Here is a 27,084-nt window from a genome sequence, read left to right on the forward strand (position 1 = left end):
GCCGTTACTGAAAGTTCACTTTGTTTTTCTATTTCTAACAAACCCATGACTTGTTTGCACGGAACTTTATAACACATATTTGGTTTTTCAAACTAGTTTTTAAAATATTATCTCTCACTGCCTAACTGGCAGCAGTTTGACAAGGTAAACGTTATTGATATGATTATATTCACTAATTTTAGATTCATTTTAAGAAAGTTTTTATCCACAGACTCTAACAAATATTATGCTAACAATTATGACTCGAGATACACTTTCAGATCTCCTGAATTTTACTTATGGTGACAATTAATGTTTAGTGCACATGGGCCACATATATTAATTAAAAGAACAAAGTTTAGTCAGATAAGTCACAATTTGGATCTGAAATTTTGAGAAGGGACAATAATACACCATGCATCATTTATACTTGCGCAATGAATTAATACACTAACACATGTAAATAACCAACCATTTGTTTAATAATTAATCTTTGTTTTTCTTTTCAAGAGGGAAAAGGACATATTTAAAATGTATAAAATTGTTTTGCTCAAATAATTAATCCAGAATGTCCTGTATCTCAAGAGCATTTCTAATCCTATAGTTTAGCTGCAAGTACAAGACGTGCACTCCTTTTGTCCAGTCAACAGATGCCTCGTGCCACTCTGTGTGTTTGGATGATGGTTGTTAGAGACTTCCAAAGGCTTCAACTGTGGAAAACATAGACATAACACACACACACACGCACTTCTCTCCCAAAGTATGAAGATATACCATTCTCTGAACTGTATAGGCTGGCTTTGATACATCCTCAGTACATTGACTTTAACATAACCAGTATATTGGAGCAAAATATATCACTGGAGTGCTCTGCTGGACAATTATCATATCTCTGACTTCTTTCAACAAGTGAGTGCATTTGGTAAGACCTGAAACATGACATAACATAAACAGTGAATATATTTATTATGGAAGGTAATTAATGTTAACAATAATTATTACAAAAGCAATATCACTATTCTACTATATTCTGGCCCAGCTCTTGTACCGAGTCAGACTAATGAATGGGAGACAGTTCTTTCCCTTTAAATTTTTAAAATATTATCCAACAAGATGTACATACAGTTCATAATAACTTTTTTTTAAAGAATAAAATAAATCTTAAGTTCATTCTGATGTTAATGGAAGTTGTCTGATGGATGACTTTAATATTTAAAGCAGAATGTGGACCAAGTGTTTCTTTTAATTCATACATTTGTCAACAGTGCTGATTCAGACATTGAGAAGTACTTGATTACTTCAGTCACGGTCTGATTTCTCTTTCTTCAAATGCAAAGCGGAGGACAATAACTCTACAATAGGGTTTCCTTGAGTTCACTAAGACAAACAGGTTTGCAATTTTTGATCCACAACTTTTCAACATAACTTGTCTTCATATTATTAGTAGCAATGAATTGTCTTTGAGCATCCACAGGCCTCTTTTTAAAGAAAACCCTACATAAAAATCAGGCCACAGCAAGAGAGTACCTAAATTGCACCAACATAACCACAGTGGATAAATGTATCAAACAGCCCTGGGAAGTGTCTCCGTTCCCTCCCCAGGTTGTTTCAACACTTGTGTATGGCCATTGAAGCGTAGCTCTTTTTGAGTGTCCTGCAGAACCTTGCCATGTGAGGAGCAGTTTCTTCAGCAAAGTAGTTCTGGAAGCTCCTCAAGCTTTACCTAGTACTATCTCGACTCGCCATCTTTATGTGTGGTAAAAAGGCCCAAGTCTCCCCCGCCAAGTCTGGAGCCACGGGGTGGAGTAGAAGATCTGTTAACAGATGGAATGAGAGGTGGTGGAGCCCCAACTGACAATGCCCCAACTAGACCTGGATTCTTGGTTAGAATGCCATTAGGTACATGAGAGTGTGAATGCAGAGGTCCAAGTCTAGAGTAGAGGCCAGGGTGATGTGATGCTTGTGCTCCAGGATGGAGATGAGAGTGAGACAGTAGCCCTGCGTGAAGCTGTTCAAGGTGGGCAGCATGAGACGGGCTAGGAAGGTGAGGGGCAGACAGATGCGGATGTGGATGCATCCCAAAGTACCGTGCTCTCTCAAAATCTTCCCGCAGTATCTGAGCACGTTGTTCCTCATCAAACGGGTGGGGCATCAAACCAAACTCTGACCTGCCTGCTGAAGCAGAAGACGTAGAGGTAGGTACTTGTGGATGGTGCGGGCTGTTCGCCACAGCGGCCGCTACTGCAGCTCTCTCAGCCTCCAAAAATCGCTGTACCTGCTGATGCTGGAGAAGTCTAGACAAGTGTGGATCAGAGCGAAGTGCAAGGTGGTGATCTGACCTCAGAGTCAATACTTCCCTGCGTTGCTGCTGTTGTTGGGCAGCCAGATCCCTCCAAGGGTCCCAGGGAAAGCTGTGAGTGGCTTGGGAATGACCTTGCGGAGGACCATGAGGATGTGGTGGAAAACGTTCAGCTGCAGCACCTAATACCAGTCCGGCTGGGCCTCCAGCACCACCGAGATAGGCTGCATCAATAGCCCTACGATCTAAAAGGGACAGATGATGATGATGATGATGGGGAGGGTGTGGAGTTGGAGGAGGAAGAGACATGCCAGGTGTAGGCGTCAATGAGAGGGTTGAGGAAGGGGTGGATGGATGGTGTGTGTGTCGACTATTGGGCCGTTCAAAGTTGTGTTGAGGTATGGCTTGATGCGGTAAGGAGATGGGCACTGGCTCAGGCTCCTCTTTACGCTCCTCTTTGACCTTGACTTGGGGGAGAGGCAGCCCAGAGGTTAGACCAAGTCCAGGCTTGGATACGGGAGTTGTGGTCCGATCAGGTTTCTTTACTGGAAGCGAAGTAGAAGAGGAAGAGGCTGGACCATTGTTCTCTCTTTGCGAAGAGTGACTTGATTCAGTGCTGAGTGTGTGTGGTAACTGTCGGTGAAATAGGTCCAGAGGAGAAGAAGCTAAGCGGACATTAGAAGGAGAGGTTGTGAGAATAGAAGACGTTGAAGATCGAGGTCTGTCCGGTGCTGTGGAGGAAGCCGACGCTGGTGTCCTGGATGCAGAATGTTGTCTCTTGTCTGACTCTCTTTCTCGTTCACGCTCTCTGCTTTGGCCATCTGAAGGGACCCCACCTACGCTCAGTGGACCCAAGCCATTCAAATGTGAACTGGGGGTGTTGCTGCGGTGCCTGAGGGATGGGACACCAGGTGACATTCGAACTGGTGGGCGTCCATACATGAGACTGTCTCTGTGTGAAACAGTATTAAACCATTTAAGTATGTGTCAAATTGAGAGACACAATACATAATTCACATTTGATCTTAAAAGCCCCTAGTGACAATGAACCATTTAAAGTTAAAGTGAACAGAAATGTATTTTGTTGTAATGTCATACCTGTCCTTTTCATCTTTTATATGAGTCAGCTCTCTTTTCTCCACTTCCTTTCCTCGATCATCTTTTTTCTCCGGTCCCTTGGCCCAAGACGATCCAGAGGGAAAAGAGGCAGGGGTAACATGCAGACGATTCCATGGATCATGGGGGTTACCTAATCCTCCAACCGCACTTGCAGAGGGCTCGGTCTTATGTCCAAAAACACTGGCCGCTAAAAGGAAAGGTATCAAATTTGATTAGTCTTTGGCTGAGAGAAGAATGTGACTGATAAAGCAGTACTTAAATTAACATTTGAGAAACCTTTTAATTAAAATGCTTAAGAAATGTTATAAAAACACATTCCAGTTAAAGCAGTGGTTCTCAACCAGGGGGCCTCAGCAAACTTCCGGGGAGGCTTTAAGATGACTTAAAATGGTATAAAATGAGACAACTAGCATTACAATGACACAAAAACTAAAAACACTAAAAATTCAGATTTTGATTCACCCCGCAACAACTGTTTTTTTTTTTTCTTTAGAGAATCAGGATTTCCTTGATGTACAAGGAAGCCTAATTTTAAAACTAATTTCTCAACCTGGAAATGTCATGTAAACTGGTAAAATCTTAACCCTATGGCCATTTTATAATGAATATCCATAATGATGCCAAGCTCTATAATATTTTATTGAGTACCAATTGTAAGTAAAACTTATTTTTTACAAATCTTTATCCAATAAATCACCAAAAAGTGATTTTTAATCTTTTTGACTCCAGGGCTAAGTAAGAACAATCCTACTGATTAATATATCTTCATAAAAAACAAAACAGCATGACAAACCTATTGTGGGGCTGCCTAGGCCTCCAAAGGCACCAGAACCCAGGGCTCCCAAAGAGGAGAAGGGAGGTGAACGAACATATGGTTCTGCAACAAGAAACATAGCTGTTAGAGATGATGAAATCAGACATCATTGTTCTACTAAAAGAGAAAATTATGCTCTACAAAGCTAGCGAGTGAAGCAAGCCTGAAGAACAGAGCAACAAGAGCAGCATGGGTAACATTGGCTTTTGATGCCCCTACTTTCTCAGAGACAGTCTCTTACCCAGATGTGCTGCTGGGAGGAAAGAGTGGGGCGTTGATGGAGACATGAATGGTGTGGAGGACGGATTGACTCCACCTGAGAAGACATAGGTCAACTCAGATAAAAGCTTAAACACCCATAAATGGACTACCATTGAGTGTTGACATTTAGCCAAGTTTGTGTCGTATATACTCCTTAAGTCTAATTTAAAACCTTTGTATGACAGCACAGTAGTGCTCTAAAAATCCTTCAGTAGTGCTGTCAAAGTGTCTTGTATCTAAAAACTATTATTTAGGTGGAAACAGCTCACTTCAACAGCTTAAGAATAATCACAGGCTTAGGTCACCTGCAAAATTCCTAAACTGGTTGCATTAAGTGTAAGGAGTATCACCCACCAGCGGCTGCAAACAGGCTTCCTGGCCTTGTAAGATCATGATTTGGGGTAAGGGGACCACCAAGTGGTCCTAGACCTCCAAGTCCACCAATACCAGGGCCAGGGAGTCGAGGCAATGGGTCATTACGGAAGTCAAGCTTTTGTGGATCAGCGTGCATAAGCTGAGGAAGATGGTGACAAAGAGAAGGTCAACAGGAGTGACACCACTGTCTAAAAAACATTTATAAAATCGAATTGTTTCATGGTCAAAAAAATTTGATTGTATATTAATATAAATTTATTATAAAATACTATTAAATATTTCAACCAGTCGATAACCCATTTTTTGAAATGAAAACACAGATGAACGCAAAAACCTTGACTTTTTCTTGATGCCTTAGAATCATCCAAGCCACACGGACATGCATAGCGCACCATTTTCCAGGTTTCTGTAAAGAGACCGTCTATGTACAGTTAGAAAGGAATTCCCCGTACTCATTTAGAGGTCAACAACTAAAATAAATCAAGTACAAAACAAAAGAGAATAAAACTTACATTACTGACTTTTGGTGGTGGTGCAAATGGGTCTGTAAGCTGTGGAAAGAAACACAAACACCATACATTATTCAAACTAAAGTTTCTTGATAATGATGTATGATACAAATGTACAAGATACAACATCTTTACCCTTGTTTTAGGTTGCAGATGGGGCGGTACAACTCCCAAACCAGAAGTCATCTCTGGAGCAGCTCCCTGAAGGGCAACAAGCTGTCAATAACAACACACTATTCAAACGCACTTCATGGACTCAAAATAAAAACAGGGCAAAAAGTGGCTGAATTGGTGCCGTTGCTGAAGCGGCTGAGAAGGGTCAGCACACAATGCGCAGAGAGCGCTGAAACTTCAAATGCGCATTTTAAAGACAGACAGCGAAACGGTATGAAAACAGAAAACTAAAGTACATTTTGCCATATCATTATAAAATAATTAATTTGCTGACTAGATGCTGCATTAGCAGAGAAAGAACAGCAGTATGTTTGTTTGCCGTCAAGGCTGAGAGGACGCCAACATTAGTAGTACCTCAAGCGGTGACAACGAGACAAAAATAAATCTAATCCGACCCAAACGTTTAATGTCGCAATTATTACCATCTATTTGCATTAGTTTATATCCGGCTGGTCACTTTTATGTATTTATTAGCCGGTGAAATTGCATATTTAAAGCTATTGACGTGAGAAAGCAAATTGATATGTTCCTGCAGCCGACAGAAACAGAAACATATTAAAAAATAAAAAAATGAAACTCATTCGATTTCAGTTCTTTTTTAAGTGCGAGACTATAGATGTAATATTCATTTATGTAATTTCAATGCTATGGCCTTTGTGTAGATATTTAAAGATGGCCATCTTTAAGCATCACTGTTTGGATTTATATGAAATGGCAACACTTTACAATAAGATTCTATTTGTAACATTAACTAAGGCTAATAAATGCTGTATAAGTATTGTTCATTGTTAGTTTGTTAATTTCAACATTTACTAATACATTTTTAAATTAAGTTGATTTTTATTTTATCTGTTAACCTTAGTTAATGCACTATGAACTAACATGAATGATCAAAGTACAATTGTATAGCTCAAATATTAATACATGCTGTAAAAATTTATTTTGCATAATGCATATAGTTCATGTAAGCAAGCGAATATACATACTTGTTAACAAATGGGACTTGCAAAGTTTTACCTATGAAATTTACATATATGTTTCTAGGTTATAGCTAAAGAAACACACATTTAACCTGTAATATTATAATGTTTAAATTATTTTCTGTAGAATTTGTTCTGTAGAACTTATTTTAATATATGTCATATTCATTTAGCACATTTTCATGGTTCAGTACTGTTTTTTTTTTTTTACTGTTTGCACTATTCATTTCATTTGTATCTTTGCTCTATAGTATTTATCTATGATTGCAATCTGTTTTTTTTATGCAGATGTACTCCCCTACAAAATCACCCCAATCATTCTAGAAATGATTAATTATTTTCAAATAGAGCAATTCAATTCATCTGGCAAAATTGTTTGAATCTCACCATATATTGCAGAAAAACAAAATATAGTTTTTTCCAATATCGTAGCCCTACTTCACAGGTGGGTCATTCATAAAGTCCTTCCAAAGATACAGTTTAAAAATGGCCAATTTAAGAAAGAGTGGAAAATGGTATTTTAAAAACTACATTTGGACTGTTTATGACTTTATGTTATAAATCACGAGACTTGTTTAAATACTGATGAACCTTATTTTAAGATAATTATAAATGCATTAAATACCACTGAACTTGTGACAGAAATACTATATTTGAACTATGGTACAAAGCCATTTATGATGTCTTTGAAAGACGTCTCTTATGCTCAAATGATTTCTATTTTAATATATTTTAAAATGTAATTTACTTCTTTGATGGCCAAGCTCAATTTTCAGCAGTCATTACTCCAGTCTTCAGTGTCACATGATCCTTCAGAAATAATTCTAATATTTGGTGCTCAAGAAACATTTTTCATTATCAATGTTTAAAACAGCACTTCTTAATATAATACATTTGTTCGGGATTCTTTGATGAACAAAAAGTTGTTGTTTTTTTAAATGTCACTTTTGACCAATGTAATGCATCCTTGCTGAATTAAGGTATTAATTTTGTCTTTTGAACTGTAGTGTACATTATTAGCAAAATATACTATTTTTTTTTTTTTGCAGTGGGCAGATAGCACATTATTGGCTTTCCATGATCACTGGATATTGTGGTAATACACAATCATTCTTCATTTATACACAGATATTAGATATTAATATTTAAAACATGGGCCAAATGACAAGCAACTCTTACCTTAGGCTGAAATGCTCCATGCAATGAACTGAAAGGTCCTGTGGGCGGAAGAACAGGCTGTATTCCAGGCACAGATGGTGGGTACTGAGGAAAAAACTTTGCAGGAGAGGAAAGAAATTAATAATAATCACAAACTAGAAAAACGAGTGTTTTATAGAGGCCTTAAACCATGCTATATTCACCGAAAGTTTGAAAATTGCCACACATACAACACTTACTGGGTGTCGAAAGAGACTGTCTATTTTGCCTGGATACTTCTCAAACTGAAAGACAACAACCACAAGAGAAATGTCAAAGCATGAATTGACATAATCAGCCACTTTCTGAAATGAGCCATCCATGGGCTATAGTTGACTCCTCACCAATGGTGGTGGTGCAGCTGTGGGGTGTAAGAAGTGTTGGTGAGTATGAGTGTGCTGGTGCTGGTGATTGTGCTGATGAAACTGGTAGGCCATTGGTTGGATAGACGTCTGGGCCTGCGAGGATCTGCTACCCGTCCCAGAGCTCGAACTTGAAACAGACGGTCCTCCAGCTACAGAGGCAACATTTGATTGTGTTAAATCCTGATCTGTTAATTGAATAGAAAAGAAAGAACTTTCATCTTTCTTAACAAAAACATACACGCTTTGTTTCTATGAAGATTTTACCGACACATGTGAAATAACAACTGTTAGCATTTCATAACTTTCTGTAGTGTATCGGTTAGTAAACTTTACCTGATGAAGGGTGGGGTGACACCTGCATAAGTGGAGGAGGTGGGGGAAGGCTGGGGGACGGTGTGAAGACGGCACCAGGACTTGGTCGAGAGGAGGGTCTTACTGTCCCCACACCCCCTGGGCCTCGAACTAGGGACACACTTGTAGCAGGAGTAGGGGGTCTGATTGATGAAGAAGTGGCTGATGAAGATGGAGGCTTGCCTGAGGTACTGCTCCTGATGGAAAACCAATGTCACATCATATATTTAGGGAATACAATCTGTCTATTATATTAATAGACACTCTTTTGAAAAATAACTTAAGTCAGATTGCAGCTAAATAAGAGCTGTGCAATATGATAGGGACCATCTGATGCATGTAAATAAAGAAATATTCGCCATAAATTCGATGGGTGATTGATGTCTGAAACATGAGTATGTATCAGTATCAATCACTCTGCATCAATATCAATTATTTATTATATATACACTACCGTATGGGGCCGGTTAGATTTTCTTATGTTTCTGAAAGAAGTCGATCAAAAATATAATAAAACAGTAATTTGTGAAATATTATTACAATTTAAAATGCCGGTTTTCTATTTTAATATATTTTAAAATGTAATTTATTCCTGTGATGGCAAAGCTGCATTTTCAGCAGTCATTACTCCAGTCTTCAGTGTCACATGATCCTTCAGGAAATATGTTGATTTGCTGCTCAAGAACCATTTCTATTATCAATGCTGAAAACAGTTGTGCTGCTTAATATTTAATTTTTCCTGAAGGAACATGTGACACTGAAGTACTGAAAATATAAAAAAGTACTTATCCATGCCAAACGCATTAAGTACAAATTATTTAAAAGATGTAGGCCTACACTACATTTCAAATGTTTGGGGTTGGTAAAAAAGATTTATGTTTTTCAAAGAAATCTCTTATGCTCACCAAGGCTGCATTGATCAAAATATTTGATAAAAAATGCAATAAAAGTAATATTGTGTAAAATATTATTACAATTTAAAATGACCATTTTCTATTTTAATACATTTTAAAATGTTATTTACTCCTCTGATGGCAAAGCTGAATTTTCATCAACTATTAATCCAGCCTTCCTAATTTTTCAGATCCAAAATTGTGTACGGTAGTGTAACTTGAAAAACTAAGTGCAGTATCAACCTAGAATCTTGTAAACATTACTTTTTTTTCCAGGTGGACTGGAAAAAAACAGCTGTGTCCCCTTTACGGAAGCTGTGTCGAGCCAGGCAAACACATTGAAATATTTTGTGTACAATATGGATTAGAGGATATGTGAACAGACTGTAGGTGTGCCGAGATTATTCTATTAGCTTCAACAGCATGATTGTTTTTTAGAAGGCTAAGCGCATTATTTAAGTTAAAATACACAGAAATGCTGTTTCACTACACTGACCTGTTGTTGCTGCCCATTGAGTAGATCGATTGTGACTTTCCATGGAAAAGGAAGGGCTTGTGTTTGTGCTGTGGTGGGCTAGGATCATGGCGGTGATGGGGACCACCATTTCCATTACGCTGATCAGGAAGTGAGTTGGAGACAGAAGCAGTGGAATGGGCTGCAAGGCTAGGCAGAGAGGATGAGGTAAAGATGGGCTCAGGGTAAGGCTGCTCCATACTCCTCTCCTGACTCCTCTCCAGGCCAGAAACCCGAGGTGTGACAGACAGAAGGGGTATTGAGCTATTTGAGGGCAAGAGAGGGCAACCGTTGCCCACAGCAGCGCTTGCAGAGTTGGAGTTAACTGCTTTGGAAAAAGAGAGAGCTACAATGTAATCCATGTAATACTGTTTTCCATGCATGACAACAAAATAATCCAACAATTTTATGCAAGAATGCACAAAAGCATTGTTCTTCATGAAAAAATATCTGTGTGGCATTTAAATTGCATATGCATTTTAATTCATGATGAACACCATTGCCCAATTCAAATCCTTAAAACATACAGTATATCCTAGGGGTGGGAATCTCTAGGCAGCTCACGATTCAATGCAATAAGATGATTAGTGCTAAAATACTGGCGGGCGAGACCGCACGTTGTAAGCGTAACATCAAGCAAAGTGCATATCCTGTGCAATGAAGTTGTGCGATTGCACTTGTAATTCGCTTAAACCTTTTCAAACTTTATAGAAGATTATTTTATGGCAGGTTAAAGGGTTTTTGTGTGTGTGTGTGTGTGTGTGTGTGTGCGCGTCTCCACGTGTGTGTGGAATTGAAAGCAAGCCGAATACAGCTGTTTCTAGAGCGCACACAGTGCTATCATGCATCTGCAGATTTTTTTCTCCCTCTCCTAGTATGTAAACCTGCCACTGGCAGCAGATATTTACCTTCTCTTGTGCAGACGATGAATGCTGGCTCCAGATTGTCAGAAGCCTAAATAATAGCAAGAGAAATGTCACTAATTAAAAACACATCACAATACATACATAAATGCAAAATCAGGTCAACAAAGAAAGGTTTTTACCTTATCTCCCGATTCACTCTCTGTATCGCACTGTGGGTTAAAAAGAATTAAGTGATAGCAGTACAATGACAATTTTCCCCGTTTATGATATAATTTATGACATGCAAACAAACCAAAACATACACTACAGTTCAAAAGTTTGCTTTTAGTTGGCTAAGAAATCAAATACACAGCTGAACAATAACCACTAATTTGTATTCAATTTTTTTCCCTATATTTTCCTTATGACAATTTTATGATTTACTACAATTTACTATGTACTACAAACACTTGTGCAGTAAATCATCATGGATTTTATACAATGCAAATATATTTTATAGTTTCTATACTGTAGTAAAGGCTTTGTCAATCAGCACAGCATTATTCATATACTTTATTAAAAATACCCCGAGATGGCTTGAAAAACACACATAAACCATGTATTGTCGCAATCGTTTATTGTCTTAATATTTCATCACTCTAAAAGTTTCAGCTTTTTTTTCAGCTACAACAATAGCTGGATGCCTTTGTCAAAGCCACTTGAAGGCATGCCTGCAAACACTGTGGTACGCAGGGAAGGAGACCAGATGCCGTTTTTCTTAATGGATGTCAATAGAGGAGAGGCTTCACTACGCTGAATAAACAGCTTTTGTGGGAAAACGACTTAATGAATCAACAGCCCATCAGCTAATCTTCAGCACGTTTCCACTTAAACATTCATTTTGGACTGATCTATTTTTTTATTTTTAAATAAATAAATAAATATTTTTAAATTGTCACGGACAATTAGGCGACAGATATGATTCAGTTTACGGCAATTCTCATTTATTTCTATGGTATCCGCAAACAATGCATTGACTGTCACACAACTTTCAATGATGTCAAGGCTGTAATGTGATTGGTTATCAAGGCACACGTGATCCAAGTTAGCCGTTAAGCTTTCTCCAATGGTAGAGCCACGGACCCTCCTATCTCCCAATAATAAAATCATCTCTGTTATTACTTCTACAAGTCTGTTTTGGACTTTCTACGAGAGAGCGCCCTCCGGCTTATAGTATGAATAATAAATACTGTAAGGGGACGAATTTACGTGATAGTGCATGTGCAAAATATATGTATTTTGAAATTCTGAAAACATTTCAGTCACATTTATGGGCAGCAAGAAAAAGACAACACACGGGAAAAAAACAACTTACAATGTATCCTGTCTCCATGTGATTCCCAGATATCTGAAACCGACATTTGGAAAAGTCAAACCATGGCGAAAAGAATACAGTGTAGCAAATAAATATATTTATTTTTATCTTGCATTAAAAGGGTCGGCTGCCAGTAGTTAGTTACATAGGTCAGACTAACTAATCAGCCTATAGTTGGCCATTATGAGATTACTGCAATGGCTGATAACCATGTACACTTTGATTAACAGAAGTGGCAGTTCCTCCTGGCATCATTTCTGAAATCGACACATTGCCAATTTTTGCTGCCTTTGAATTGCATAACTACATACATGTACACACATTGGCCAGTGGTTACCCTGCTCTCCAGATATCTGTACAGAGTCTGTACAGCAGTCTTTCAACTGCTGCTAGGACAGCGAGAAGCATATGCACATGTGATGCAAATTTTGTTTAGACCAGTCACTGCGTCTAATTTCCCCAACAATACGGCACCATTGCTGCTCAATATTAAAAACTTGTTTTTAAATATACCCAACTGGTTTATCAGGTCAGAAGCGCATCTACGCAGGACTATTGTAGAAATGTTTGTTGTTTAATGGGCGTTTTCAGATACTGATTTTTTTATTTTTTTTTGTCAACTAAGGTGTGATGAAACTGCAGTACTAACCTTAGCATCTCTATTTCTCTTCAGTTTTGATTTGATCTTCCTGCGCTGCTCCCAACTGTTGGTGTACGTAGCAGGAGGTCCTTCCTCCGGCTCTGACAGAGGCCCTCCGTTTTCATCTAGACCTCTCTTTCTTTTGCTTCCTCTACCCATTAACAAGCCAGATCGCTCTGGAGGCTTTAGGGAACAGTCCATCTATCAAAGTAACACAGTAAAACATACCAGAGCAGCAAAATGTCAAGCTCTGTACTTAGATTGTTGTAATTCAACTCACTGTGCTTTTATTTGATTAACACAATTTACACTATCGGGTATTATTATTATAAATATATAATTACAAGCATATTTTGTCCAAAACTTAATATGCAAAATTTCACAACTTCTAATCTCCATACAGTAATGCAACATTTACTACAGAGTAGTGAAAGATGGATAAGCACACAAACCTCCAAGGCCTCCAGGCTTATGAAGCTGGCTATGGCGAATCCATCGATGATATCCTCCTCGCAAGACACCGATTCTCGCTTCCTCCGACGCGGAGGCCGGTGTCTGGCCCCAGGGAAGCCGGGTCTGCATTCTCCTCCATTGGCACGAAGCAGGGAGTCTCCTCTGCAGAGTTCTTGGTCCGAGGCCGAGGATGGCGACGAGGCCCTGTGCTCCGCGAGATCCGCTCTCCTCCGCCGCCGCTCTCGGTCACGCTGCGAGCGGGAGCGGCGGCTCTGCCTGAAGCCTCCGCTTCGGCTGGGACCATCCATATCAATGTCCGTACAAAGGCACTTGTTAAAAACACACCCTGGTCCGGCCTGGGAGACTTTACAACAGTTACAGAATAAAAACCAACGCCTCCAGGACCAGTGCTCCGGATCTCAGATGTAATTGTGGTTTAAGGTTTCTGTCTTATAATTTAATAGTCCAGTGGAAGCTGTATGGTGCGAGCACACTGCAGTCTGAGTTCAGTCATGTCTGGGCATCACCGGGCCTGTTTTATCCAATAACACAGCGATTATGAAAGCTTCTAGATAATCCACTTACTGTCTTTCTGTCAAGACATTGTCACTTTCATCTGGGGAAGGAAAAAAGGAGAAACTACCCATGAGTGGCGCAGTCGGGCTTTTAAAGATTCAATATGGCTGTTTGACTAAGAAAATATGCATTGGTTATGTTGGAAACAACTGGTTTCCTTCATATAGAATATTGGCTTAAGACTAAAAACATGTTTTTACTAAAATTACAAACTAAAACTATCATTTGTTATTGACATATGAGACAATCTGCCTAAAATATGCTACCTTATAAGTTAGGGCTGAGTTTTCGTTAGTAAACTTTATTAAAAGCTATATGATCTGTACAAACAAAGGCCAACCGTGGCGCAAAACGATCCTTATAGACTAAAATATTTCAGCCAAAGTCTTTTTTTCTCAATCTGAAGCAGATAAATCGGTTAATGAAGCGAAGAGTTAAATCGCTCGATGTTAGCTTGCTAACGTTAGTTAGCTAACCAGTTCGGATCGCGGATTAAACACTCGCTTTTAAACGACCAAATTCGTAACATTTTAGTTTATTGTACTATACATGACAGTATTAGAATTATGCGATTGTGATGTTGCCAATTATTCAACGATTATTATATATCCGGTATAAACAACCAGGCGAGCAAACACCAGCCAGCGTTACATGAAACACCTTACCACATAGCAAATGTCATTTTAAAAGATCAATCACTCGTTTTACAAATGTCTAGCTCGTTATATCTCTTCTAAAACATCTGTCGAGGGGGCCCAAAGCTATTTAATATGACTCCAATAAAACAAGCTAACCATGTAACATTAGCCTGTGCTTCGTTGACACCCCACCTTACACTTCACATTTAAGAAGGAAATTTAACTAGTCACTCAGTTCAATACATTAATGCAAACGATGAATGTAACACGAATCTTAACCACTTGTCTATTTGCGGATTTAAAAACAAAACCCGTCAGCTGAAACAACATACTAGCCCTTCAGCTTTCTTTAACGAGCAGAGGAGAAAAGAGGACACTGTGCGATGGGCTTAAATCTCAACTGAACTATAAAACATTTTCCCTTCTTTTTGCTCGAAACTAACCCACTCCGTCTTGCTTTACTAACGATACTCAAAGGCACAGACACGAACAAAACAACGACAATATTTCCAATCACACCCACCACTCGCGCTGTACAGAGGGCCATTTTCCTCTGGCTTCTGCTTTCGTCCGAGCCTCCATTTAAAACGATAATAATATACAACAGGCCCCGAGGCCTCGGTCTGGAGTTCTTCCGTCAGGGATGTTGAGCGCAGCCCCGTCAGCGCAGGTTGGGCTCCTCCTTCCGCGGCCCGCTCTGTGATCCACTGTGTGCGGTCAAGCTGGAGATTTCGCCGGTGTCCGCAGCAGGAGCTGTTTTCTTTCTCAAGTGTATCGTGAAAATGGACCTATGAAAGCTCGCTTTTCGTTGCGATCGTCAAAATGGAATAAATAGATTTCTTTAGTTTATTTGGGAAGCTAAAGCATACATGAAGCCTGGGTGGATAACCCGTAGCAGTCAAACTGCATTGTGTGCTTCTGTCGGGTTTTCTTCCTCTGTTGGTTCACTGAAAACAGGCTGCATTGAATGCGACGATAGTACTGCCATCTACTGTCATTGAAGGGCACGAACGATAGTAAAAGTGCCTTGTATTTACAAATAGCTCATGGTTCCGACCGTTCCGACGTTCAGAGAAGGTCCTGGTAGTAATACACACTTGTTCTCATCATCCGATTCCAAACCAAGTGTTTTAAGTGTTGATATTTATTTCATTTAAACTGTATTACCATTTGTCATTATATTTGATATATGTATAAATAACTTAAACATGCCTATTTTATGTTCTTCCTGGATATTTGGAGATTTTCTTTAATCCAACTATCCATGATGTTTTTTTATTACTGTAGGCTATATGAATTTGTTTGTGTTTCCTAAGTAACATTATGCATACTAGAACAGTGCAGAATATATCAAATTTGCATTGTAGAATACATCCATACCAAAATAAAGAGACTGTATGTGCAGTGAAAGAGGTAAAAAACATATCAAAGTGGTATTACTTTACAAATGTTTTATTTGTATTATTATTATTATTATTATTATTACATTTTAAAAAGTGATTATTTGATTTTACAGAAAAAAAGTGAGGAAACTTATTGTCTGAAAAATATTAAGTAACACTTATTTACGCTTATTTACTTTAATAATAATTGCCTTAAAATATTAAATAAATACACTTCATGTGTAATTGAAAAAATGTAGTTATGTGAACTTGACAATTCCACATAACTTACGCATGAAGTTTATTTACTTAATAATTTTTAGGCAATAGGTTTCCTCACTTTTTGTAAGTTAACTCAACTGATCACTTTTTACAGTGTATAAAATATGAATTATTAATATGAAATGTATCTAATAAATTAAAGATTTTGCCAATGTTTTCAAGAAATGTATCTTTGATTTCATACGATAAAATAATATAGTTCCGTGTAAGAAGAACATAACCAGTATAATCTTGAATTTGATGAATACAATAACAATACAATTTTATAATAAGAAAAAAAAAAGCAATTCATAAATGTCCCTTTTTTATTTATGAATGCTTAAACAGAAATTGCATAACAAAAATGCCAAGGCTGTACATATAAAATATCTAAAATAAATACAATCTATTTAAACAGCCTAAAACTACCAAAAATAAATATAGTAAATAATAAATAAAATAATTAAAGCATTGTTATGTTCACAAAATCTTAAATGTATTAAATAAAGAGACAGTTTTAACAGAATTTATGTTTGTGCTCTCCATGATAGTAACTATATAATTTTCTAATTGCTTCAGGACCACATAAAAAAAAAAGTTTTTTGATTGCTGAATATACACAGATGAATATGAAACTTAACAAGTATAACCACAAGATTAATAATGTATAATTACAAAAAAAAGATTAGTTTGAAAATAAAATTAATTTGTTAAAGAACAAAAATAAATAAATAACTTACTAAAAATAAAGTTTAGTCAATCACAAATGTAGGCTACCTGTTGTTTGTTGAAAAGTATTGTATGACGCATTTCCTGTGACGTAGATCTTTACAAAGGAAGTATTGACATTCATATGCGGAAGAAGCTAGACTTGGGAAAACAATCGGGTGGATCGACGAACTGTAGCTTTGAATAAGGAATAAAAGAAACAGACGACGGAGTGATATTTGGCCTGTTCAACTACTTCTGTCTCTGGTGGACGTTTTCCACACAAAGAAAAGGCAAGGTAAAAACGAGAGCGACGAAGGCCTCCAGCTTTTCTTTCTTTTGTTGAGCTAATTTTAGCAACTGAGCTCATTATTATGTATGTTATTTAGGAAAAGTCTGGGTGATTTCATAAAAGGATAATAATTTTAATATGTTGTTTTTTAAAGTTTGAGTCTGGGTTATCGGTGTCCTTTCGAGTCAGTCACAGAGTGTATATGGCGTTGTTCATTGTCATTAACAGTATCATGTAACTAACTAAGCTAAATATTATGGAGTGTTAAATTTTTTTCTCTGTCTTAAATTGAGAAGAGAACAATATGACCGCAATTACAGTATGGGTGATGCCAGTTGATTCACAGCATGTCAAATATTTTAATTTGAGACTAGCTATAGAAACCACTTGTTCACCTTATGATATTCCTGAAAAGAATGATGTCATAGCATCACGTGCCCGAGAGTCACCGTCATTAAATCACAAATGGAAATATGAATTCCTATCTGTGACATAATCATCTTTCTGTATTGTTGTTTGGATAATTTATCAGATTGTGGAAACCCTTAAAACCATAGTTCAACCAAAAATGTAAATTATTTCATTACTCACCCTCATGTCATTCCAAACCTGTAAGACTTTCGTTTATCTTCGGAACACAAATGAAGATCTTTTTGATAAAATCTGAGAGCTTTTTGGTTCTCCATTGACAGCAACGCAACTACCAATTTGAAGCGTCAAAAAGTCCATAGACTTTTTTTACAACTCGAGCGGTTTAGTCCAAATTTTCTGAAGAAACTCAATCGCTTTATATGATGAACAGATTGAATTTAGGCATTTATTTACATATAAACATTCATCAACTCACACATTAGTTGTGGTAAACAAGCTCAAACATGTTTGCTTGACGCGCGAGAACCAATGAGGTTCATTCTTGTGTTATGCCGCACGTTTGAGCTTCTGCAAGAGGTCCGATCTCACGCGTCAAGCAGGTTTAGTAATTAAGTAATTAATAACGGTGTTTGGTGAACTACCCCTCTAAAATTAATCCTTAAAATTTTCCTTCAAATGCCTAACAATCTGGTATTTTTTCTCTCTTTTTTTTTGTATTTGGTCATGTCAGATGGAGTTCCTGTTTGGAAAAAGAAAGACTCCGGAGGAGATGCTCAGACAGAATCAGAGAGCGCTAAACAGAGCCATGCGAGATCTAGACAGAGAACGCCAGAGGCTGGAGCAACAGGAAAAGAAAATAATTGCTGACATTAAGAAAATGGCCAAACAAGGACAGATGGTTAGGAGAGTTTTAATTTGATACGTCTCTGTTACTGACATGTCCATGAAGTCTCGCTTGAGTGCAAGTAATATTCTTTTACCGACAGGATGCTGTGAAGATCATGGCTAAGGACTTGGTCCGCACAAGACGATACGTTAAGAAATTCATAATGATGAGAGCCAATATACAAGCTGTCAGCCTTAAAATCCAAACCCTCAAATCAAATAACAGCATGGCGCAGGCAATGAAAGGAGTCACCAAAGCTATGGCCACCATGAACAGACAGGTATATCTGCAATAGCATTCTCAGTTTTTATTTGTCTTGTCTACAGACAGCTTGTTGATGTGCATTTATTTGATGTGAATTCTTATTCTCTCAATGCAGTTGAAGTTGCCACAGATTCAGAAGATCATGATGGAGTTTGAGCGCCAAAGTGAAATCATGGACATGAAGGAGGAGATGATGAATGATGCAATCGATGATGCAATGGGAGATGAAGACGATGAAGAGGAGAGGTGAGAATTCCACCAAATCAGCATATTAGGATGAATTCTGAAGGATCATGTAACACTACTAGAGTAATGATGCTGAAAATTCAGCTTTGTCATCATAGGAATAAATATTTGCATAGAAAACAGATGTTTTACACTGATCAAATAAATGCAGCATTGGTGAGCAAAGGAGACTTTTCATAAAAGTCAAAAAGACAAAAACATAAAAAAAAATCAGTAGTGTAACTCCAGAACAGAGATGTCTCTATACCAGACTTCGCGCTCTCCTGACATGCGCTCTTTTTGTTTCAAATGCAGTGATGCTGTGGTTTCTCAAGTTCTGGATGAGCTGGGTCTCAATCTGTCTGACGAACTTTCAAGTAAGCTAAAAAGACACCAGAGTTTCTGTCGTTCTCACATTAACCCAAAGTCGTTCTCATATCAACTTCATTTCATTCAAACAGGCCTGCCTTCTACTGGAGGGAGCCTTTCGGTTGCAGCTGGGAAGAAAGCTGAACCGCAGCCTACGCTGGCAGATGCTGATGCTGACTTAGAGGAGAGGCTGAACAACCTCAGGAGAGACTGAGAAAGACTTTCAGTGAAGGTTTTGATTCAGATATCACATCACTAAAATGTAGACTGATGCAAAGAGAGAGGATGTGAATGCTGTCTTTTATTCTGACATTTGACGCTTTAATGCGTCCCTTTTGTTTTTCTGTCCTCTTTTTATGACGTGTGCTATATAAATGTTACCAAACACGTAACCCAAATGAAGATGCAATGCATCAGACTGCTCCTTCTGTTTAGACAAATCCATCTACAGGTGATTAAATCAACAAAGAATCTGCTTACCCTGCGATTCCAACTTGATCTTTTGAGGAAGCCTTAACACTATTTCATTGCTATAAAATTTGGTTTATCACACATCATCTCTTAATTCTAATAAACAGATGGTGATACTAATCTTTTTATCATACATTAAAAAGACATACATATACATATATATATATATATATATATATATATATATATATATATATATATATATAATATATATATAATGTATGTGTGCAAAATGGAGTCACTCCAAGGGTATATCAGAGAATTCTCTTTGAAATATCTGTGCTATTATACTATCATTATCTTCTAATATTTTTGTGATCTTTTAGTGGTAAATACTTTCATATAATAAATGTGGTGGTATATATACAGTATGTTTGTTTCTCAAAGTGATTGATTTCTATTCCCAGGCCTGTTCAGTGAACTATAAACCTTCATGAACTCTAAAGTTTGTGCAAGGCAACGTCTCACAATAACTTTTCATTCAATTTAAAAAAACATCTTGGAGGCAGTTTTCCAAAGCTTGTTTTGTCACAGAATAATCTAAAGAAATATTAGAAATGTTATCAATGTATTTATCTCATGGTGAATCAAAAGAGGTGGTATATTTTGAAAAGAAAATCTTATTTTGCATTTTTTTTTTTTTTGGTCAATAAACATTTTTCACACTTGAGTTTTGTGACATTTGGTGTTACACTTGCATTAAAATGGCCGCCCGTCAGCTAAAATGTTGCACGCATGGGTAATTCTCACAAAGATGTTTCTAGGTTCTGTGGATTAAAAAAATTAACAAATGACTTAATTTTATGATTGTATTAAAGTGTTTATATAATACATAAACAAAACTTTAAATATTTAAATCATAAAGTCTTTGAATAAATGTGATCTATTTTCATTATCTTGCCCTTGTGGCAAATCACATCTTTGTAATGCTAAGCTGCCAAATCAAGTGATTTGGGAATAAATACTACAGTGAAACCAAATATGGACACAATACATTAAAAACTGTGCATCAATTATGAAATCACAAGAGTGAGTTTTATGTACTTTTTATTTTTTTGAAAAACAAAAATTCTTGTTTTGTAAATAATGCTATCAATATATCTATGCTGGACATACAACATTTCTGACATTAAATAAAAAAATAACAGCAACATTTTCCTTATTTACAGCCAATATGTGTCAGCAAGGCTATTTACATCGGTCCAGTTGTACACATTCACGAAAAAAAAAAAAAAGGATGTGTATGGTGTTCACAAAAGCAACACATTTACACACACACACAAAAAAAAACATTCTGGAAAATTATCAATTTTCAGTTAGAACAGATCTTTAGGAAATGCATTACAAAGGCCCTGAAATAAATCCCATGAGGCACAGAATTAATGCGAAATTCATAAAGACAAGCAACACTTTTGGACATGGATGAGGTTTAATGAAAATGGTGGTGTAAAATAAATGTATTTTAAATAAGAATGTTGATCAAAAACAACCATCAAAAGACCAACTAATCGATCCAAAAATAACGTTAAGGGCATTGTCCTTAAACCTGCATGGGATGCTGAACAGCTTCAGAGAACCCTAAAATGCCGTACAAACAAATTCTCGCTACTCTTTTACAAAGGGTCATTCATCTAAACAATTTAGCATCCTCACTCTAATCCTGCCAATATTTTCTCTCTCTAAACGACTATGCTATGCTTAGAAAAATATGTACATTTTGAGGCAGAGGATTTATCAAGACATTCATGCACAATTACATTTTCAAAAACAAAACAAGCTCTTGACTAAAGTCATTCGGAACACAACTACATGCAAATGTGCAGCAATACTCCATAACCACAGTTTAGTGCACATTAAAACAATATTTGCAGTGGAGCCTGCAATAATCAATATCACTAGCCTCAGTGAAAGTACACAGAACAGGTCTACAAGTAAAGAATTAAATCAAGGCCACACACTGATTGTGAGGGAACTAAAATAGCAGTTAACCGGGCAGTTGTTGCTTTATTATCACGGCACAATAAAATGAAAACTCAGCTGTAATGCTGCCATTTCCTTCTCGCCCAAACAGTGCTTTGCCTCCTTTAACCCCTGTTTTGCCACTGGACATGAAGTAGCACTCCTCTGTGTGGCATTCAACTCGAACACGTGCCCAGGATCGGTGCGGCTTATTTCCGACAGGTCCTGTGGGGAGTTTGCTTCTTCTGATTTTCAATGCGACATCGACTTCTTTCATCAAGCCAGGGCAACTCAAAGTTCCTAGCAGACAACAAAAGTGGCTCGACATTTTCACTATGCCTTATGATTGTTATGACACTTAATCAGTAGTTAAAAGCAGTTACATGTTACACAGAAGATATTTCCAACAGAAAAAAGGCTCTTACTGTGCAGGTATATTGGGCAAAGGCCGACCAAACGCCACTACTGGTAGAAAGGGTGTGACCAAGATGGCCTCCACTGTACAAGGGAAAATCGGTGAAATTATAGTATATAATATGAGCTGGTTTGTTCATAAATACATACAAAATTAATGTTTTATCAAATTAATCTTTCTTAGGCTCATACCATTCTCCAAATCAGGATGAAACGAGGACACTTCTGGCTCGCTCTCCTGAACATTTGTTTTTTTCTTCTCCATGCGCTGCTGTAGTCTTTGAAGCATACGCTGTTCACGTATTCTCTGAATGTCCCATCTAAAGGAAAAAACAGTAAGAATATTAAGAGCATTAAAAGGGTTAAGTGGTGTTGGTAACCATACATAAACCTTTTTGACAGTTATTCATTTAAAGTATATTATATTTTGTTGTGAAGAAAACCTACCACAAAATTAATCAGTTAAGGGAACTCGTGTAACCATAAAGATTGATTTCTTTATATTATATATGCATATGTAGGCAGGTATTATTCCAGCATGCATGGATAGGTTTAAGCTAGAATGAACTAGGCTCTTGCCCAATATGAAATTTAAGCAAGAGGCTTAAATAACACAACATAACTCATAATTTTTTCAATTCTTTTTAATTGAACAATATGTGCTTGTTTAGTTTATGCACAGTGTTGTAGACATACACTACCATTCAAAAGTTTGGGGTCAGTAATTTCTTTCAGCAAGGATGCATCAAATTGATCAAAAGTACAGTAAAGACTTTTACATTGTTACAAAATAGTTTGATTTCAAATAAATGCTGTTCTTTTGAACTTTCTATTTAATAAAGAATACTAAAAACAGCACATCTGTTCTCAATACTACTGTTTTTACTGTATTTTTGATCAAATAAACCAAGCCACGGTCAGCATAAGAGATTTCTTTCAAAGGCACTATAAAATCTTAGACCCTTAACTTTTGAATGGTAGTACAATTTTATCATGCACATGAAAAAAACAAAATAAAATGTTAAAAATGTATTGATGCCACAAACAAAAGATTATGAAAACACTCTTCTAGAAATAAATCTCACCGTTTTCGTCTCTTCTCATCCAGTTCTAACTTTGCGTGTCGTTTCAGAAAAACACTGTCATCAAGACTCTACAGAAACAAATGATGGATACATGACAATGGACCTCATACTTAAGATTCTTGTGACTTGTGTATAATAGATATATGATGCAAATGATGACTCTTACTTCAGGGATGTCAACAGCATCTTCCTCCTGGATGGGTTCCATGATGTTTTCCCTCCATGATGGGACTAAGGAAATATTTTTTGTATTAGAATTTGAAAATCAATGTTTATAACGGCCATTTTGCATTTGAACCAGGCACTTACTTGCAACATCCTCTTCTATCTTTGGACACTCTTCCTGTAACGGAGAGGCTGGAGGTTGCTGCCAACAGCATAGGTACATCTCGGTCGTTGTCATGTACGGAAGCTCTTCGGTTTCTCTGCTGTCGTCTCCCTCTGGATTCAGGTCCACTTGTCCGGATGATTTCACGTTCGTCTTCTCCGGGGTCTCTTTGCTTCGCAGGTCACGCTGACATGGCGACGTCCCTCCTGTATCTGATTTTTGGGGGGTCATTCTTGAGGCCTTACCCCTTGACCTCTGCATCTTTGTTTCCAACATGTTCATCTTCCTAGACCGAGTATTTACAGGTTATAGCAGCCAAGCAGAAACAACAAGAAGAAAGAACAAGTGTAAAATAACAGGAAAGAGTGACTAACAGGTAGAGCTGCACGATTAATCGTTAAAAGTTCGCAATTTCGATTCAAACACCCATTCGATCTCACTCCTAAATGACAATGAAACAGCTTCACAAACAGTCTTTTCAACAACACAGTATCGTTATTTCTGTTACAAATATTCATATTATCACAGAAGTACTAGGATAAAAGTTTATAACTTTATAACATAGTTATACGTTTATAACATAAATACTGATGTCTAGGGAAACGATCAAAATAGAGAAAATCCTTTTGAAAGAAGCTTGATGCTTCAAATAAAGATTGTATCAGTTACATCGTTATGGCAGTAGGTGACAAGTGACATAAAATCATACACTCAAAAAATTTGTTCAAATACACTGATTCATCCAGTAATGAAACAAGTGAAGTATTTTTGAGCGAGTCATTGATTCATTCATTCTGATTTTTTAAAATAATTCATTCAAATTAATTAAACATTTTAAACAGACTCCGGCAATTAACATTTTGTCAGAACCTATAGTAAATTACAGGTTATTTTGTTTTCGATTCTCAATTTATCCAAAATCGCGCAGCTCTACTAACGGGAATTTCCCATTCTTACCTCTTTTGCACTTTGCCACCTGACTTAGATGTCTGAGTTTGAGGGTTGTCCCCCATATCTGATTCCCAAAAGTCATCCGTGTCAGGGACCCATCGCTCTAATGGCTGGAAGAGCTTCTTGTCACGTGGTTCCTTACTTAACAACTGCAAACGGCGCTCCATCCGCTCAATCCGGGCAAGCAACTATTTCAAGGCAGGACAAATACATTAGGAAACAAATAAAAACCAATATCCCACAAACCATGAATCTCACACTTTATTTAAAAGTTTGAGGTCTGTAAGATTATTTAGTCTCTTATGCTCACCAAGGTTGCATTTATTTGATCAAAAATACAGTAAAAACAGTAATACTGTGAAATATCATTACAATTGAAAACAACGGTTTTCTATTTTAATATAGTCATTTATTCCTGTGATGGCAAAGCTGAAATTTTACTCCAGTCTTCGGTATCACGTTACCACATGATTAGGTGCTCAAGTAACATTATTATTAATGTTAAAATCAGTTGTTATGCTTAATATTATTGTGATTTTATTTTATTGTGATATTATTGTGATAGGTTTATCCAGGATTCTTTTATGAATAGAATAGACAGCTCAAAAGAACAGAATTTATTTGAAATAGAAATCAGTTGTAACATTATAAATGTATTTTGATCAATTAAATGCATCCTTGCTGAATAATAAAATATTGCAGACCCTAACGACAGTGTGCATACCGTGTCTCTGTCTGATTTGAGTTCATCTATTTCCTTGTCCTTAGACTGCAACTGTTGCTGTTGTTGCTCTATTAAGTCCAGCTGAAGCAGAAGCAGTTGTTTAAGGCAGGTGGCTTGTGCGTGAGGATGACCCGTGATCTTCCTCAAATTTGTCTTTTTACCCTCCGAGTGTTCATGTGACGCCCCCATGGTCTCTAACCCTTTGGCGTTTTTCTCACCCACAGGGTCTCTAGAATTACTATGTGAATTCATGGATACAAACTCTGGCTTGTTATCAATGGTGTTGGTCTGTCCAAGAGGAGTTTTACTTTTTACAGGGGTGCCTTCACCCCCCATTTGTTTAGCTTGAGATGACAGTGTTTCTGTGCCCACAGAGCCAGCCTCTGAAGCCACAGCCAACTCTCTGCCAAGCTTTAAAGGCAATGAAGTCCGTTCAGTTTTTCCACCCAAAGTCTTGTCCAAGAACAGATGTTGTCTGGTGCTGTCTGGAGTGTCACCAAGAGGATCACTGAGCTCTTTACGGACACTAACTGGGTGTCTTGTTTGAGATGGGCTGAAGTCACAGTTGTTTGAGTACAATCCAACTTTAGAAAAGCATTCAGGTCGCATATTCATGGCGAAGAGAAACCTCTACCCTTTGAACCATGGCTACTATAGAGTTGATATCAACAATTCTGTGTCTGCAGACCTGTACCTGAAAAAACATAAAATATTCAATTAAAATCAATTTCATAGCAAAGTGACGAATATGTAAATAGCACATTATTATGTAAAGATCCCAGTGAATGCGGTGGAAATGTGAAGAAGCATTTCATTCCTGTCTATATATGCCACATATGCTTCTTTCTAAAGTTACAATAAAACCAGAGGGTGAGCAAAGACTAAATAAAACACCAAAAACCGTCAACATTATATCTCGTATGGTATAAGTTGTCAAGAGGCTAAAAATCAGTTGCTTGGTCATAAACAACAGATCACTGCAGCTCAATACCGGTTGGACTTGGGTAAAGACAGGCACACATGTATTATACCAATAGTAAAGATACATGTGAATCTTCTTACTAAACGCTATGATGCATATTGTTCAAGAGATATGAACCATTTTAACTTGAGGTAATAATAAAAAAGCGCGCCTCCATTTTGATCCTCACTGCTAGCTAGCCGCTGTTAGCAAACGAGGTTATGTCGTTTTCGCTGCACAGTTCAGTCTGAAATCCACTCTATACCGCATTTCTTACATAGTTACGGGTTCGCCCAGGATAAATCCTCAACGATCAGAAGAAACGCGTCTTAAATAAGCTTTCTACTTTACTTTTATTGCTGTGTGTCCCCCATTTTCAGGCTTGAATCTGCACAATGTCCCAACATTACGAGTGCGTTTGACTCGGTGCGCATGCGTACTGTCAGGACATGTTTACATTTAGAGTGATGGGGTCTATCGAGCTATATCAAGAGTCAGTATGTATGTAATTTTTTTTATCTGCACTACTATTTAGCGCCGTTACTTTAACCTGTGGAAACTGGTAAAGATAGTTGTGGTAGGCCAGGGAACGCCAGTTGTCCGTCGGAGGGAAATTAAGAATCGTACCGTGCACACTTGGAGAGAGGACCTTTCCAACGTCATTTCCTCCAACGTTTTCGCACTCGTTTCGTTTCATTTTTAAATTTATTTAGACTACCTACCCACCAGTATTAACCCTTTCATGCATGAATTATGATAACCACAGTCAGGATCTTAGGGCACGAAAAACAAGATTTAAACTTTTTTTTTTTTTTTATATATTTATTTACACAATTTACAAAGGGATATTCAGATGTCCATTAAGTGGATGCGTTTATGTTTTTAACTGAATAGATACTTTATTAAACATAATACAGTAATAGCACAGTAAGACTGTGTGTTTTTAACAAAGCAATGCATAAAATGCTATAAAATCATGTGGAAACTATGAAATATATAGGCTAGCCTACAAAAAAAAAAAAAAAAAAAAAAATAGCCTAAGCGTCTTGCCTATTCAAAACGCAACTAAGTTGGT

At 37.3% G+C, this 27,084-nt stretch overlaps 3 protein-coding genes across 15 annotated transcripts; 1 reads left to right on the plus strand and 2 right to left on the minus strand.

Annotated features, from left to right (window-relative positions):
* Nucleotides 1–928: 928 nt before the first annotated feature.
* Nucleotides 929–15,322, minus strand: fbrs (fibrosin). Of its 10 annotated transcripts, none has more exons than XM_084134249.1 (19): nucleotides 14,881–15,322; nucleotides 13,143–13,759; nucleotides 12,700–12,891; nucleotides 12,051–12,083; nucleotides 10,876–10,905; nucleotides 10,739–10,784; nucleotides 9,813–10,158; nucleotides 8,406–8,620; nucleotides 8,052–8,221; nucleotides 7,908–7,952; nucleotides 7,690–7,785; nucleotides 5,492–5,557; nucleotides 5,360–5,398; nucleotides 5,182–5,253; nucleotides 4,827–4,986; nucleotides 4,453–4,527; nucleotides 4,191–4,274; nucleotides 3,377–3,584; nucleotides 929–3,230 (listed from the first exon to the last, which is right to left on the minus strand). In XM_084134249.1, the coding sequence occupies exons 2-19, from the start codon at nucleotides 13,449–13,451 to the stop codon at nucleotides 1,709–1,711; spliced, it is 3,708 nt and encodes a 1,235-aa protein (XP_083990375.1). In that variant the 5' UTR covers nucleotides 13,452–13,759; nucleotides 14,881–15,322; the 3' UTR covers nucleotides 929–1,708. The 10 variants fall into 10 exon arrangements, with proteins under 10 accessions (XP_083990375.1, XP_083990373.1, XP_083990368.1 ...); XM_084134247.1 differs by having other exon boundaries at nucleotides 5,492–5,572; nucleotides 9,813–10,155; nucleotides 14,881–15,295; XM_084134242.1 differs by having other exon boundaries at nucleotides 5,492–5,572; nucleotides 8,052–8,257; nucleotides 9,813–10,155; nucleotides 14,881–15,295.
* Nucleotides 15,323–16,817: 1,495 nt separating this feature from the next.
* Nucleotides 16,818–19,721, plus strand: chmp2a (charged multivesicular body protein 2A). The gene is made up of 6 exons (XM_084134272.1): nucleotides 16,818–17,006; nucleotides 18,103–18,270; nucleotides 18,359–18,538; nucleotides 18,638–18,768; nucleotides 19,063–19,124; nucleotides 19,209–19,721. The coding sequence occupies exons 2-6, from the start codon at nucleotides 18,103–18,105 to the stop codon at nucleotides 19,328–19,330; spliced, it is 663 nt and encodes a 220-aa protein (XP_083990398.1). The 5' UTR covers nucleotides 16,818–17,006; the 3' UTR covers nucleotides 19,331–19,721.
* Nucleotides 19,722–20,617: 896 nt separating this feature from the next.
* On the minus strand, nucleotides 20,618–26,682 carry msl1b (MSL complex subunit 1b). 4 transcript variants are annotated; one of them, XM_084134270.1, is made up of 9 exons: nucleotides 26,637–26,682; nucleotides 25,049–25,742; nucleotides 24,331–24,512; nucleotides 23,355–23,659; nucleotides 23,212–23,276; nucleotides 23,046–23,113; nucleotides 22,153–22,280; nucleotides 21,972–22,044; nucleotides 20,618–21,846 (listed from the first exon to the last, which is right to left on the minus strand). In XM_084134270.1, the coding sequence occupies exons 2-9, from the start codon at nucleotides 25,661–25,663 to the stop codon at nucleotides 21,756–21,758; spliced, it is 1,527 nt and encodes a 508-aa protein (XP_083990396.1). In that variant the 5' UTR covers nucleotides 25,664–25,742; nucleotides 26,637–26,682; the 3' UTR covers nucleotides 20,618–21,755. The 4 variants fall into 4 exon arrangements, with proteins under 4 accessions (XP_083990396.1, XP_083990397.1, XP_083990394.1 ...); XM_084134271.1 differs by lacking the exon at nucleotides 26,637–26,682 and adding an exon at nucleotides 26,560–26,609; XM_084134268.1 differs by lacking the exon at nucleotides 26,637–26,682 and adding an exon at nucleotides 26,361–26,483.
* Nucleotides 26,683–27,084: the final 402 nt, after the last annotated feature.

The sequence above is a fragment of the Abramis brama genome, assembly GCF_963993115.1.
Source record: "Abramis brama genome assembly, chromosome: 14".
Taxonomy (NCBI): Eukaryota; Metazoa; Chordata; class Actinopteri; order Cypriniformes; family Leuciscidae; genus Abramis; species Abramis brama.

What these genes read in the sequence shown, in the direction of transcription:
- fbrs (XM_084134240.1), bottom strand. Translation starts at nt 13,451, where the DNA reads ATGGATGGTCCCAGCCGAAGCGGAGGCTTCAGGCAGAGCCGCCGCTCC. An exon ending in ACAGTCTCTTTCGACACCCA is followed by an intron (nt 7,786 to 7,907) that starts GTAAGTGTTGTA and finishes TCTCCTGCAAAG; the next exon opens with TTTTTTCCTCAGTACCCACC. An exon ending in CACCACCAAAAGTCAGTAAT is followed by an intron (nt 5,254 to 5,359) that starts GTAAGTTTTATT and finishes GTCTCTTTACAG; the next exon opens with AAACCTGGAAAATGGTGCGC.
- msl1b (XM_084134270.1), bottom strand. Translation starts at nt 25,663, where the DNA reads ATGAATATGCGACCTGAATGCTTTTCTAAAGTTGGATTGTACTCAAAC. An exon ending in GATGAGAAGAGACGAAAACG is followed by an intron (nt 22,281 to 23,045) that starts GTGAGATTTATT and finishes TTTTTCCTTTAG; the next exon opens with ATGGGACATTCAGAGAATAC. An exon ending in TCATCCTGATTTGGAGAATG is followed by an intron (nt 22,045 to 22,152) that starts GTATGAGCCTAA and finishes TCCCTTGTACAG; the next exon opens with TGGAGGCCATCTTGGTCACA.
- chmp2a (XM_084134272.1), top strand. Translation starts at nt 18,103, where the DNA reads ATGGAGTTCCTGTTTGGAAAAAGAAAGACTCCGGAGGAGATGCTCAGA. An exon ending in TGGCCACCATGAACAGACAG is followed by an intron (nt 18,539 to 18,637) that starts GTATATCTGCAA and finishes CTCTCAATGCAG; the next exon opens with TTGAAGTTGCCACAGATTCA. An exon ending in TCTGTCTGACGAACTTTCAA is followed by an intron (nt 19,125 to 19,208) that starts GTAAGCTAAAAA and finishes TCATTCAAACAG; the next exon opens with GCCTGCCTTCTACTGGAGGG.